At 45.4% G+C, this 14,438-nt stretch overlaps 1 protein-coding gene across 1 annotated transcript in view; it reads left to right on the top strand.

The window, feature by feature from the left end:
• Positions 1–282: 282 nt before the first annotated feature.
• LOC103611471 (neuron-specific protein family member 2) overlaps positions 283–14,438 on the top strand; it is a 30,790-nt gene continuing 16,634 nt past the window's right edge. Inside the window, exons 1-2 of the mRNA XM_008628992.2 lie at positions 283–433; positions 12,094–12,213. Of these exons, the coding sequence (XP_008627214.1) occupies positions 305–433; positions 12,094–12,213 (249 nt within the window). The 5' untranslated portion in view covers positions 283–304. The remainder of the gene's footprint in view (positions 434–12,093; positions 12,214–14,438) is intronic.

The raw sequence follows: 14,438 nt of genomic DNA, 5'->3' as shown, positions 1-14,438 counted from the left end.
TGACATTCCCTGTGGTGCTGGTGGCATTCCCACCAGTGTTGGTGGCTGTCCCGGCACTTTGGGATCCGTCGTGTTAGGGCTGACAGCGAGGGGTTTAAAGGCTGTTTGTGGGGTTTGAAGGCTGTTTGTGGGGTGTCTGCATGAGGCAAATGCTTTGGTGAAGCCAAGTGACATTCCCTAAAATCTAGGGGACCGACACCTGGACCCAAACCGAGCAGGGCAAGGTAGGAATCGTTCCTTTCCCGCTGCCCCCGTGACATTGCTCATCTCCCCCGGTTTTAGGTGTGGAAAGCCGGGTGCAAGGATGGTGAAGCTGGGGAGTAATTTGAACGACAAGAACAACAAACAACCATCCAATGAAGATGGTTTTCAGACAGTTCCTTTGATCACACCTTTGGAAGTAAATCACCTGCAGTTCCCGGCTCCGGAAAAGGTAAAACAAAATCAGAATGTGCTCCTGCATGGTTGCGCACACGTACGTGCCCCTTGGTTGTCACTGGGCTCTGGTGATGGGAATTGTGGCACATTTATTCAATAAATAAAAAGGGGTTATCTTTCAAAGCGCGTTTACCTGTTCTAACATGGCAAATAAGCACGCAGCAGTCCCCCAGTGCCTTCCCTCCTCAAAAAAAGAGCTCCAAATATTCATAAATACAACTGGAAAAAAAGCTTGGTGTGTTTCTCTTGCAAGCACCGGGGAAACTGAGGAGCAGTGTGCAATGTGTTATTATCAGTAAGATTAATGGCCTGCTTTGAGAGGAGGTAATGTGATAACTCTGCCGAAATAAGCAGCTGTTTTAATTATCTTCGTTAAGCTCCGTTTTCTTCTCCGTGGCTTTGCAAAGCTGATTTGGGCACCGAGGATGCTGATTTCTCTGGGGAGAGTGGCTGAGTTCCTTGGGGGACAGCCCAGGGTCGCGTTTGGCCCCGGGCAGGGGACATTGTTCTCCCCTGCCCTCTCAACTCTCTCACACCTGAATGCAGCACTAAAACGCCCAGGAATGTGCGATTGGCTGCGGGGTGTGTTGGGATTTTTTGGCTGCAGTGTGAACTAGGAAATCTTTTGTCTACATCCCTGTGGGGATGATGCATATCAGTATAACCTGGTGAGGACATGATGAGACTGTAAAAATCCGTATTCCCCAACAGCCCTCACCAAAACAAAGCCTGTCTGCAATGTAGTTCCCAGATACCACAGAGGTGGAGCCAGCCCACCCCAAAGTACAGACAGAATGATTAGATCTCGGAAGATAATGGAATAACAGCAAAAATTAACACTGATGATTATTGAACATATATCCTGCTTTCACCGTGGTACAAAATGAATTTTCCCTAAATACATTAGGAGAACATGGTGATGGATGTGATAAACCTGTCTAGGTAGACAAACTGTGTTTATTTTAGGATAGAGCTGAGTCAACTGCCTTGACATCCTGGGAACCAGAGCTGTGCCAGACAAAGGAGCTGGTTCTGTTCTCCATGTGCCTCATGGCAATCAGGAGCAACTTTGCTGCATTCAGGAGAGTTAGACTTCTGTGAATTGTTGTGGATCAGAGGCTAAGCCAGCCCTTATCTGTGACTCTGATAAATAAGATTAAGCAAAATAATTTCGGCAAAGCAATATGATTTGTCATAAATGTCTGAAAACCTCGGGAAACTGTAGGTGTGTAAAAGTCGCTCTGATGCAGTACAAGGGGCTCCTTGAGATCACCCAGTGTCACATGACAATGTGGAATTTAAATGACTTGTGGATCAGGTGAGACATGGATTACCCAACAAAGATCTTTTCAAGCTAATCGAGGGCTAATGAGCGTTCTCAGGACCACCACAGTTCCAACTGCCTGTTGGTGAACAAACACTGGCGTGGATCGGTGTGGTGTGATTCGTTGCTGATTTTTCTGTTTAAACATGCCCACATCAATAATTCACGTGTTGTTAGGTTGCATTACTTTCATTAGCATATATTACTGCCAGTGCATCTCCTGACATCCATATTTTTCTTTGCTGGAAGTGTGGGATGTATCTCCGGGCGTGCTGAGTGTGATTCAGAACTCATTAGTCAGAGCAATTGATTTCTGCAGTTCATCTCCTCCATGCAGCAGGCCCGGAGTTAACGGGCTGGAAATCCCTTCACCAGGAGGAGAGGTTATTTATGATAAAAGCAAAATAATTCATGACCCGTTTCCTTTGCTTTCTGTAGAAGGGGTTCTGTTGGGGTGAGTTCACCCCGGGGTAGAGGGGCTGTTTAAAGAGCTGCTAATAAGGAGCTGAGCTTCGGGTGAAAAGCTTGGGCAGAGGTTAAGTGAGAGGGGCAAATTACAGCTTTGTACTTGAGAAAGCAAAGCTGCTGCTGAATTCAGGCAGGCTGTGCCCCTGAGGAGGAGTGGACATGGATTTCAAGTGTTTCAGGGTGTATTCTTGTTTGGACTTGCCTTGCTCTCAGGAGATTTGGTTACGAAAACGCCTAAAACTGACTTTCCCCCCCTATTTATTCCTAAAACGTGCGAGCAGTTGATTTTTAGCCGGGGAGAACGAGATCACAAGGCAGGGTGCTTCCTGTGCCTCGTGCATGGGATGCTGCAGGAGCGAGCAGAGCCCGGCGAGCCGCGGTGTCGGGTCTGGGGGTCAGCCCCGCGGGGCTCTCCAGCCTCGGGGGTTTCCTGCCCTGCCCCCCGATCCCGCTGCCAGCAGCCACTGGGAGGCAATGCTGCGGGCCAGCTCCTGCATCGCACCCTCGGCACTCCACGGACGCATTGTCCTGGCAGCCTCCTGTAAGTGAAACCTAAAAAAACCCCAACCCTGCTAAGTATTCCCCTTTCTGGGCTTCTCTTCGCTGTCAGAGAGGATCTGCATTTAGGAAACTGTGAACTTTTGACCTGGATCTAACCTTGGGGTCAAGGCAATCCAGGGTGCATCAAAACCAGGGCAGGTAGGTTTGGGTGCAGCTCAGGGCTGTGTCCTTGCTCTGTCTGGTAAAGAAGGAGTAGTAACAGTTTTGGGTAGTGATCCAAGAGTGTACAAGGTTTGTGTAGGGCAGCCCACCTGCTGCCACTACAATAATGCCGTCACCTGGTGTGTATTTGCAAGTTCTGTTCATTTATAGGGTTTTTTTTTTTTCAGTTGAGTCTTAAGATACCTGCATGCAAGTTGAAGAACATCAAACCTGTTGTTTGTTGGATCCTTAAAAGCAGCCCACAAAGCCTGTGGAATCTACAGACTGAAAATTGTGGTTTAAGGACCTTAAATACCTGGTTTTTTTCTTCATTTTAAGGACATTTCTGTAGCTGAATCACTTGAGAATCATTCAAAGTGAGTCTCAGCATTAACCTATGTAGGTGTTTCACCAGAGCTTCTGTCCTCTCTTCCCAAGTGTTTTCTGTGTCTGGCTCCTCTTTTGGAGAAAGGATACAGAAACAATATAGAAATGAGGCTTTTGCTGATGTGAAGTAATCTCTGAAGTCCAGCTCTTTTCAGATAGTTCCTTGAAGAAATCATATGGGGAGTGGGGGGTGAGAAAGGAAAACACTTAAAGATGTGCTCAAATTTACTGTCTGTCCTTTTGGGGGTGCTTTCCTAACAGCCTTGTTTTCCAAAGCACCGAGAGCTTAGCAGCTCCCTCTGACTTCCACCTTGCTGCTGCTGGGAAAATGCAGGCAGGATTTCAGGAGGCTTCCATTTGGCAACTTTCTTTTCTAAAATTGCAGACCACTGGAATGTCTTTTTCCTTCTCCCACCAAAGGAGGATGTCCCCTTCTCATGCTGCTCCTCCTGCAGCATCAGCATTCTCGTCCTTCTGTCAGCACTTGTGTGTCTGCAGGGGGACAAATGTACCCGAGGCAGGAATTGTCCCCCTAAGGTGCTAAGCCTGCTGTGCATTTATATTTATTGACAACTTTCAAGCATTTCCCTTGTCCCCTATTCCCTTGCTGGAGCAGAAGGCAGAGACAGGTGCTCTTAAATCATTTTTACATGGCCTTTTTGGTGAATTCCATCCATGTAACAGCAATAATAGCCCCATCAACAATGACAAGCCCTTGACCTGGCTTTTTATGTCTCTGAATTTCATTTCTTCTGATTCAAAAAGAAAAAAAAACCACCCAGCAGAAGTCTTTTATCTTTTAGAACCAAAGGGGGAAAGAGGAGCTCTGTTGCCTTGTTTTCCAAGGCATAGACAAACAGCTTCAGCTGTGATTGTGTCTCTGCAGTGATAATGCTGAAAGAGGTGCAGCTTTTCATGGACCATTCTGTTCACTGAAATTTTAAATGAGACCAACAACTGGGGACCCCTTGGTCTCTTGGCTCGCTTCAGTATAATCCAGCAGGAAATACCTCTGTTCTGGCAGTAAAATCCTAATTTTACATAACACAAAAGTGCATGAAAGCTCTTGTCAGGCTGAAAAAAACATCCGGCATCTCTTTTGTGGTGAAGGCTGCAGAAGGCTTATCATGTGGTCCATTGTTCTTTATTTTGAATGCATCAGGAGGCTCGAGAATTAATTTCTCTAGTGGCAAATTCCTGCCACCAACCCAAGAAAGCAAAAAAATTAGATCTAACAGCTCTTTCCAAATGCTTTTCCCACCCTGTGCCCCTGGCCACATCTCTCTCTGAGTGGCTGAGGCCATGCATTTATACAGAGTTCCTGGAAATCAGGGGGGTCCCTGGTGTGCACAGCCTGTCCCTGTTGGTTTAACAGAAAATAACGTTTGGTCCTGGCCAGTTGAGCAGGAATAATTAAAGAGTAGCTGGATGAGTGCTCCTGTACCTCGGGGACTGCTTGGAGCTCTGTCCTGGATACCAGTGTCAGCCTGCCCTCTGTACAGCCTGAAGGCACGAGCTGTCAGGGCAGCGTGGAGCTGCTTTTGGGGAGCTGCTGCACGTGCTGGGGCCAGAGGCAGCTTGGCATTCCCAGCCTGGGAAGCTGTGGGAGCTCCAGATGCAGCTGGGGACAGGCAGCTCCTGCTCATCCGCTGGTGAGGCTGGTGGGATGGAGCAAATGGCAAAAGGAGGGACGGGGCAGGGATAGTGATGAGGCAGGAGGAGGGAGGAAGAGGAAGAGGGAGGAGAAGGATGGAAAGGGAAAGAAAAGATGGATAAAATGAAGCGAATAACAAATAAAAAGGAACAGGCAGGCTGTCTTGCCTTCCCCATCCTTCCCTTTCTCCACTTGGGATACTCTCCCTTGTCCCCACCAACACCAGTGTGAGCCTTCTTCTCATCCCCCTCCTACACTGGGCAATCGCTTTGTCCTCTGGATCCGTATTAGACCTGAACACCACCCCTGCTCATTAGGCTGTAATCAATCCTTGCAGCATCACACTCGGGCAGAGCAGCGTTTGGGGAAACCTCCTTGATGCTGTTTGCATGTTTTGGACAGCCCGGCTTGTGTCCTTGGCAGTTCCTGCTCCTGTTGGGATGTCACTCTGTGCTGGCCTTCCTCTCGAACACCAGCCCCTCCACTAGGGCTGTTCCCAGGGTGCCCACAGGGACCTGGAGCAGCTTCCAGCAGCCTCCCATCATCCAGAGAATGTAGTGCTGCTGCAGAGCTTCACTCTCAACATCCCAGGATTTGTGTAGCCTGGGCAGAAATCTCCCTCCTTAACTGCTCTGCCATCAGTGCCTGAATTAGGGGCTTTAAAGCTGCCTGGTTTTGTGAGCTCCATTACCTCTCTTAAGCCCAGCTATGTCTGCACTGCAATTCCTCGGAGCTGCATCCTGCAGAAGCAGCAGGCTGAGCCTGTTCTTTTTTCTACCGTGGAAGCCCAGTGCTGAGGGGGGAAGTGATTTCAGCAAGAGGGTCAAGTGAACCCCTCATACCAGTTCCTTACTGGTCTAGAAAGGAGAACCAGGCAGGAATCTTGGCTGAAGGGAAATCAGTGGAGCTCTGCTAATTCACCCTGGCCACTTTGCCCTCCCTACAGCTGAGTGATTGATTCTTTTGTCTGCTTTGCTAAGCCCTCTCCTGGAGGAACCTACTGAAATCAGTTTTTCTCACCCCACCTCCTGTGGGTTATGGGCACCTAGGGACTTGTAGGAAGACTTGGCTTAATAAATTCCAGGCTACTTTTGTTCTTGGGGCTGTGCCTTGCCCTTCTCAGCTGCTTTCAGCTCCCAGTGCAGCCTTTGCATTCTGTGCTGCCTTTCACTGGTGATGCCAGGGCTGATTACATTTGCTGTCTTTGTCCTTTTGTGATGTTCCTTATGCCTGGAATATCTTCCTGGCACTGATTCAGGAGACCACTTTTTCCTACCACCCTCTGTGAAACTCATTTCCAGCACAACACCCATTAGATGAGCAGATATGGGGTAAAAAAACAGCAGAGTACTGACCCTGGCTTTGTCCAGGGACTATGGATTTGATCCCAGGGCATCTTTTTCTTAAAATTTTCATTTTTTAAATTTTATTTTTGCTGCTTGATATTTCAGGCATTTTATGTATTCAAATAATGACTAGAATGCCGTTACCTACATCGCAGATGCCAATTTTAGTACTAACCTTTGGGAAGTCTGCTTGCTGAGATGGGTCCATCCTGTAGATTTGGAAGCACAGCTGCCATGCCTGTAGGGTGGGACATAGCCATAATCATTTGGGGAAGCTTTAAAGACCTAATTCTCTCAAAATCCGGGAATTTGCAGCATGGGCATTGCCAGGTAGTCTGAGATATGTCCGCATTATCCAGTTTCTGGCAGTAGCCAGGACAGCAGTCAGGGGGAGGTACAGGAGATGCTGCATGGAGCTGCTCGTGCCTGTCAATGTTTCATCCTAAGCCTGCAAGGCGAGAGACTGTTTTAAGCCCTGAAACATGATTTTCCTATCTCTTCCTATATTCTTTTAGTGCTAAGTATTTTAACTTCAGCTGCTGTTGGCAATGTGCACATCTCATTTGCTCTTTGGAGCTGGCTCTGGGTGAGGATTAGGCTGGAGAATTGTGTATGCAGGCAGGTGGTGGATTCTGGCCATTGCTTGGCTTGGAGCACACGAGAGGAGAACCTGCCCCAGTCTCAGCAGGTTTAGTCCCAGCTTTAGGTGCTGTCACCTGGTCCCTGCTGCACCCTGAGGTCCTGCTCAGCTGCCGATGCTTTGCTGGGTAACAAAAGCAAAGGAAACCATGACACTGGTGCCAGTGAGAAGTTGATATTTTCCCTTCTGTCTCTGCAAGGAATGGAGAAAGATGTGGAAAGGAAGGAAGCTGAGTCTCATTTTCATTTAAAAGTGAGCATGACTAATCCTCCTGGAAACTGGTGGGGGTGTTACAACCATTCTGTGGGACTACAAAGTCCAGCTTTGAACTTGGAAGGAACCTTTCTCCTTGGTAGCAGCAACACATTTTGTTTATCTCTTCTGTCAATCTGACAGCCACTCCGACTGAGAGACTCTTCATTATTAATAATCCCAGGAAGTAGTATTTTAAATTTTTATGGTTTGCGCTTTGCAGCACCTGAACCACAATATATTACATGCACCGTGGCAGTGGAGTGGGAATTACAGCAGGGCTGCATGTCCTTTTCCAAATGAATAATTTAAAGTTTTCACAATGCCAGTTATGTTAAATATTATTACTCATTTCTTCAGGGAAAACCATAGAGCTCGAACGCAAATATAAAGTGGCAATAAATGATGTTACATTTAGCCAGTTGGAGACAAGGCTCAGAATTCATATCAGTTCATTTTCTGAAACACTTACTTCATCCCTTTGCTGGAAAATCCTTTTCAAGGTTCCATGCTTAATGGGATATTTTTCAATTTGTCACATTTCACATCTACTCTGCTCCTTCCTCCTCACAGCAAATGCTTTTAATATAGCCCACTTGGTTAGAAGCTTGCTTTCTTTTCCCTTTCAGCAGCCCAAATCCCTGGATTTCCCAGCACTCTCCTACTGTTTACCTTCTCAAGGTTGTCGATGATGGATTTCCTGCTGGTGTAGGCAGACTCTCATCTGTTGTTTCTCACCTCAGCACACCTACAATTTTCCAAAGCATCACTACAGAGAGGGTGCATGGTCCTGCATTCATTAAAGCTGAGGAAAGATTTCTTATTGATCCCAGTCGTGGCACTAGCATTAAGCCTGGAATAATAAGAGCATTTAGGTTTAGGACTCAATAAATGTATTCACAAACAGCATCGTTGGAAACATCTTGTGTGGAGCAGGATGATGGATGTGGCTTGTGGTCCTGTTGTGGTAGGGTTTCACAATTTCCACAGGCCGTTCCCTGCAGCCTTCTCTGAGCTCTTCAGAAGCATTTGAAGGACTGGAGTGAGGAACCAGAAGCTCCAAGGAAGAGAACAGAATGTCAAAACCTTTCCAGACATGAAAAGTTACTACGTCTACTGACCTGGGATGGCTGAGGGGCACAATTCTGCAGATAGCTGACATTTTCCATAGGTTGTCTGACTGCCTTCCCACCCCAGTCATCCTTTGCTAGTCCCTAACCCCAAATACTTTTATGGAGAATCTGCTGGAGCTCCAATTCTCTCTCCTTAATGAAAGTCTGAGAAAACGCCGTGCATTGTAAGAAGGGAACCAACCGGGATCTGAACTCCTGACTCAGCCACCGAGTGGGACTCAGCACATTACTGAGATTCTTTTTTTGTCTTTTCCCCTACTCCTCCATGAGTAATATGGGATCCTGGGGTCATGCTGTGTGCAGAGTGCCCTGAACACTTGCTGGAGAATTCCCCAGGATCCCCAAGCACCGGAGGTGGAGCTGGCTGTGGGAAGGAGCCTGAAGCCAGCTCCGATGGGCCAAAGCACTTAAATGCACACTTAACTTGAAATATCCGGCTCATCCTGCTGATGTTAATAGGACTACTTGCATGTTTAAGTGCTTTGCTGAATTGGTGGTTAATTGGCTCAAATTCTAAACAAACCTGGTTAAGGAGGAAGCGGCAAGGACTGCGGTGTGGGTTCCCATAATTAGATGTGTCTTTTTGCTGGTCCACAGAAGCCCTTTTCTCTCCTCTGATATTCTCACAATCACTCTGCAAACCGCATCTCGGAAGCAACTTTCAAAGACCAGCTTTATTTTGGAAGTAAAATGAAGAAAGTCCCAGGTAATTTATTGGTGTTCCCTTTACTGCATATGCAATGAACAGCTCAGTTCCTGCAACTTTTAAGGTGTCGTATCTCTGGGAAATGGTGTGAAAACTTTAAGAACGGATCACAGGAGCAAGATAACCTGCAGGGAGATTCCCTGAGCTAAATCCATCTGGAAGTTCCCCCTTTTCCAACGTGCCAGCATCCCAGAGGAGGGAACGAGGAGATGGCATTTCCTTCATTTCAGTTTGCTTTGAATTGCAGCTTCCCCAGGACCCCAGTTTTCCCTTCCCTGTCCCTGATTTCATTCAAGAACGACAATTCCCAAGCCAGCACTGCTGCAGAACAGACAAGGAGAGGGGATGGGGATCATTCTGTTGCTGTGGGTTGTAATAAACGGCAGCAGCTGTCCCAGGAAAGCTGTCGTGGTGTGAGATGGATGTTCCTTGTTTGCATGGAAACAGTGGGATCTGCGCTCGGATGGAGCTGCTCGAGGGCAGGTGCTGATAAATGAGCGCTGATCATTGCCCCGACTTCGAAGTCAGGAGGCTTTTATTACTTGACGTTCAACAGCAATTTGGGTAGAATTTCTGGAAGACTTCACTGCCAGGATTTTTTTTTCTCACTGACAAAATGGAAAAAGAAGGTGAAAAAGGAGTGATGGCAGGGAGTGGGGGAAGGCAAATCTTTCCCACCCAACTCAAATCAGAAAGCTGGAAAATGAAAACAGAAAAAGAAAAACAAAAGAAGACAAAAGCTAAAACTGCAGTAAGGTTTCTTTAGAAGATTGATTATTTTCCTAAATTTGCACTTTTAACTCTGCAAGAGTGGGATCCATGCTCAGACGGATTTATTTAGCCTGTGGGGGACTGAGCAAGAGGGAGCTCTGTTCTTCTCAACTACACCCCATGCCCTCAGCAAAATTGCATTTTGATCGTTGCTGCCATGGTGCTCCCCCACCACAGGTTTTCAGTTTTCTGTTTGACCTTTGTCATTTGATTTCTGTGCTCTCCTTTCAAAAGGAGACTTCACTGCCTGCCCTGTCTTTCTTCTGCTGAGTAATTCCACCAGGTGTCTGACAAAGACACTTCTGGAGAGCAGGGTTTTAACTTTTGCCATACTAAAAGGCCTTTAGCAAAGGTACTTCTTCCCTCTTCTACCAAAGCTTTTTGATACCTCTGCAAATTTCTCTGCAAAACACTGCCCAGGGTGACTCTGGCTCTGTGCACACTCACTACACTGCTGGCGCGATCAGCAGATTGTGTTTCAAGTACCTTCTGATCTGACTGGGGCCTGAGCCTGCTTATTTATTCCCAGATGTGATAGAATTGCTACTGGACCTGAACCTGATGCCTGGTGAAGGAAAGGGTTCATTTTCAGGCTCACTCTGTATCCCTGTGGGCAGCATGATTCAAACTTTCCTGCTTATTGGTGAAATGTAACAGTTAAAAAATGACTGTAACAAAATTGGTGTTGATGATGAAGAAAATTAAATTATAGCTAGAAACAAGGAAGGGTTTTAATTTGATTTTTTTCTTATATTCTGGCTTCATGGTCTTTCATTAAGACCAAGCGTTGGAGTTTGTGGAAAAGCCCTCATGTAAATTTAAAAAAATTGTCTGAAGCTAAGATGTATATCAAGCAGGAAGCATGAATTTGGGAGAATTGGATATTGTCTGAAAACAGAAAGAGAGCAATTTCTAAACACTGGCTGGCAGGTGCTGCTGGCTGATCCTCTATAATTTACTGTACTGGGTTTACAAAAGGCCAGGGAGAAGACTGAAGGCTGGCCAGCTGCACGAGGCTGGGTGCACTTGCCTCCTTTTGAGGGAGAAAATTAGGTTTTTGCTTGTTTGAAACTCACAGCTGACCTGGGCCACTTTGTCTTGGCTGCAGAGGGAGCTTTGCTTTATTTTGCCCACAGTGTGCTGGACGGAGTGGGCAAAATGGGGTTTGGTTCAACAGTGGGTTCAGAGCAGGGTCAGGATTCACCCCAAACCTGCCCAATCAAGCTTGTCCCCGTGGGTCATTTCCCATCCTTTGCGTTGTGTCATCAGAAATCCTGAGCTCCCAAATGCTCACAGAAATGTACTCGAGTGGCTTTTTGTCCCTTCTTCTCCCCAAGTATTAATATTGCAAATGCTCCTGTAATAAACGCTATTGAGAGGGATTCACTGAAGGATGTAAATATTCATCAGTATTTAATGATTTGCATTTGAATCCAGAAAATTGGCTTATGACTCCTCACTGCTTTTCTCTCCCTCTGATCATCACATGCATTAAATGCAGGAGGATTAAATACCTGGGGCTCTCTTTGGTCCAAAGCAGACTTTGCTGTCTTCATTTGGAAATAAGTCCGTGATTAGCTGGGAACTCAACCTTGTGCATCACTTAATCTGTTCCAATCCTTCACCACGGTTTTGTTTCTAACTAAGAGCTTTAGGATCACTCTTGTCACTCTCATCTGCAGCAGCCTCCACTCCTGGAGTTTTTCATTTCCACCAGGCTGCAGCTCAGAATGTGGACCCAAAAAGTGGAAGGGTCTTCTGCACTGGTGTAAACCACCTCATTTTATAAGATTAGTAGGATTAGTCAGACACAGATCTTAGAGGGAAAGCCAAGGTGATAATACAAGATAAATATTGATAATTTGGAGCCTGAATGAATGAGACACCAAATGGCCTCAATTTAAATTGGCTTCAGCAGAACTTGTTTGGACAGAGCTTTTAATTAGTGACACTCTTCTTTAGGATGGGCTGTTCTTCTGCCTGTTGAGCATGATACAAAAATTAAACGCCTAGTCCTAAACAAAAGTGGGTGTCAAACACTTTGCTGTCAGCTATTCTAAGGCTCACTGTCCTAGTTCTGTGTATCTGCCCATTTATCTGCCTCTCTTATTCCTGAGGGGATGGGATGATGGCTTTGTGTTCATTTTTATGAACACTTTTATGTTTACGGTGCTTGTGTATGTCCAGGGGATGGTTTATATAGAAAAGCTTTGGTAACAACCCCAAAATCTGTGCTGTGGGCAGAACTCTTAAAAGTGTTGTTATTTTCCAGGTAATTGTGAAAACAAGAACAGAGTATCAGCCTGACCAGAAGAACAAAGGAAAACTCAGAGTGCCCAAAATTGCTGAATTCACAGTCAGTTTCACTGATGGGGTAACAGAAAGACTAAAGGTAAGAAATGGTTATTTTGCTGCCTTCTGATGCAAATGCCATTCATTTTAAAGTAACTGAATCAAAGTGACAGGAAAGACATAACAAATTTACCACTCCACTCCTCACCAGGGTCAAAGAGAGGTTTATCTGCATGAGTGTAAAGATTTTTTTTAGGACAGGCATGAAAATACCTTCTTTGGCTTACAGCTAAAGTAGGAAATGCTTTTCTTTCCCAGGAAAATGATGAAAATATGTTCTAACCCAAATTGAAAATAAACCAAGTTTGAATCCTTTTTCTTCTCAAACATTGGTGTTTAAAAAGAATTTTAAAAATCCCAGGGAAGATGGATTGAAACATTTTGTTTAGCCATTTAAAACTCCTTTTGTCTCATAGCCAGACAACCCTTTTAATATTAAAAATACATTATTATATTACTACAGATTAAAATCCACTTCAAAATGCATAGAAAAAGAGGTTTTAGAGAAGTATCCAAGCATATCCTGTCCTGTAAGCAGTTTTGCTTCACAGGAATTGGAATTTTGTGATGGAAAAGGTTTTCTTGGGAAATTTTCAACAGGCTCTACTCAAACATGGAAAGAAACTCATGATTTATTGAGTGCCCTCGGTTCCTGTTGACTGCAGCACATTAGAATGGCTCAGTTCCTCCTAAAATTAGACTCCCAAGTGTGTAGCTGCCAGTTTTCCCTCCCTTTTCACTGGGAAGACCTGGTGCTTTTTCTACACCACCTATGGCAGTGATAGAAATGTGAGATCTGACTGCTCATTTTCAAAGTCAGAGGAAATATCAATGATGTGAGTAGAAAACAGAAAAAGTGGGCAGTGCTTGGTTACAGTCCTGCTCCTTCCAAAGCATACTTTACTCTTAAAGAGTTGTATAAATAAATGTGTATGGTTCTTGGGGGTTTTTTTCAGTGGACATCAGTTTGATCTAAAATTACCTGCCTGCCATTGATGTTTACTGAATTTTTCACTGAGCTTATTGTGTGTAGTATCTGTTTACCACCAGTGGTAACTCTCCATTGTCCCACTACTAAAGGGAACAGTGGATTAACCACAGTTAAATCCCAGTCTTGGAAGCCACAGCAGACATGTTCCAGTGAGAGCAACACACAAATCAGAACCAGACACGATGTGCCTGAGAACCAGCAATAAATCCAGTCTCCTGGACTCATGTGTTGGCTTTAACCCGCGGGAAATGGCCTTGCTGATGTTGTAAATGGTGGTGCCTCCCTGGGTATTTAACACTGGATCCTGCAGCCCCAAAGGATGTGAAAGGCAGTGTAAAACCACTGAAAGATCTGGCTTTGTTATTTTAAAAAAGCAGTCAAGAACATCTCATCCTTACACACTGAGTTCATGTATAGCTCATGGATAAATCCTATTTCATTTACTCCTTCTACAGAGGATCTTGGTTTTCCCATTCTTCAAGCACCCAAGTTGCTGTCGCATTCAAACCTTTCCTTTCATGCATTTTTTCCTCTCCCAGTCCTGTTTTTGGTGCAGTTTTCCCATCGCTCTCACCAGCTCCAGCTGGGAGCCCTGGCAGAGGTGGGAGCTGGGCCTCTTCCTATAGAGCCTGGCAACATCACAGTTTCATTTTTGAGCTATTTCCTTTCCCTGCATTCCAGATGATTTTCATTCTCTGCACTTCAATGTCAACTTATTCATCAGGCAGCCTCTGGTCAAATACTGGATAGGACTCTAAGCCTCTCCCTGCTTGCTTTTCATAAGGCTTCCATGTATCCCATTAATTTTGTAGTACTATTTCCTGACAAAAATGAGCTAATAGGTAATATTTATTACCTTTTGTACTTTTTTATTGCACCACATTTTTGTCCCAGTGCATATTTTTAGTGAAGTTATTAAAAACCCTGCCCTCTGGTTATATGCTGGCCTATTATCTGGTACTGATGAAATCATTTTACATTTGTTTTTTGTAAGAGCAAATCACAGTAAATACTTAACTTTCATGATCTCAGCTTGGCTACATTTTTAAAAGCTTTAAAAATGTGATATAATTGTGTTCATCATGTTTTCTTTTGCACTTTTGAGGGTGGAAAAGTCCTCCCAGCCCATCGAGTCCAACCTGTGCCCCATCTTCACCTCGTCCCCAGCCCAGAGCTCTGAGTGCCACCTCCAGCCCTTCCTTGGGCACCTCCAGGGATGGGCACTCCAAACCTCCCTGGGCAGCCCCTGCCAAGGCCTGAGCACCCTTTCCATG

The sequence above is a fragment of the Corvus brachyrhynchos genome, unplaced genomic scaffold (genome assembly GCF_000691975.1).
Source record: "Corvus brachyrhynchos isolate BGI_N302 unplaced genomic scaffold, ASM69197v1 scaffold21, whole genome shotgun sequence".
In the NCBI taxonomy this organism is placed as follows: domain Eukaryota; kingdom Metazoa; phylum Chordata; class Aves; order Passeriformes; family Corvidae; genus Corvus; species Corvus brachyrhynchos.
This window is presented reverse-complemented; position numbering and strand designations above follow the sequence as displayed.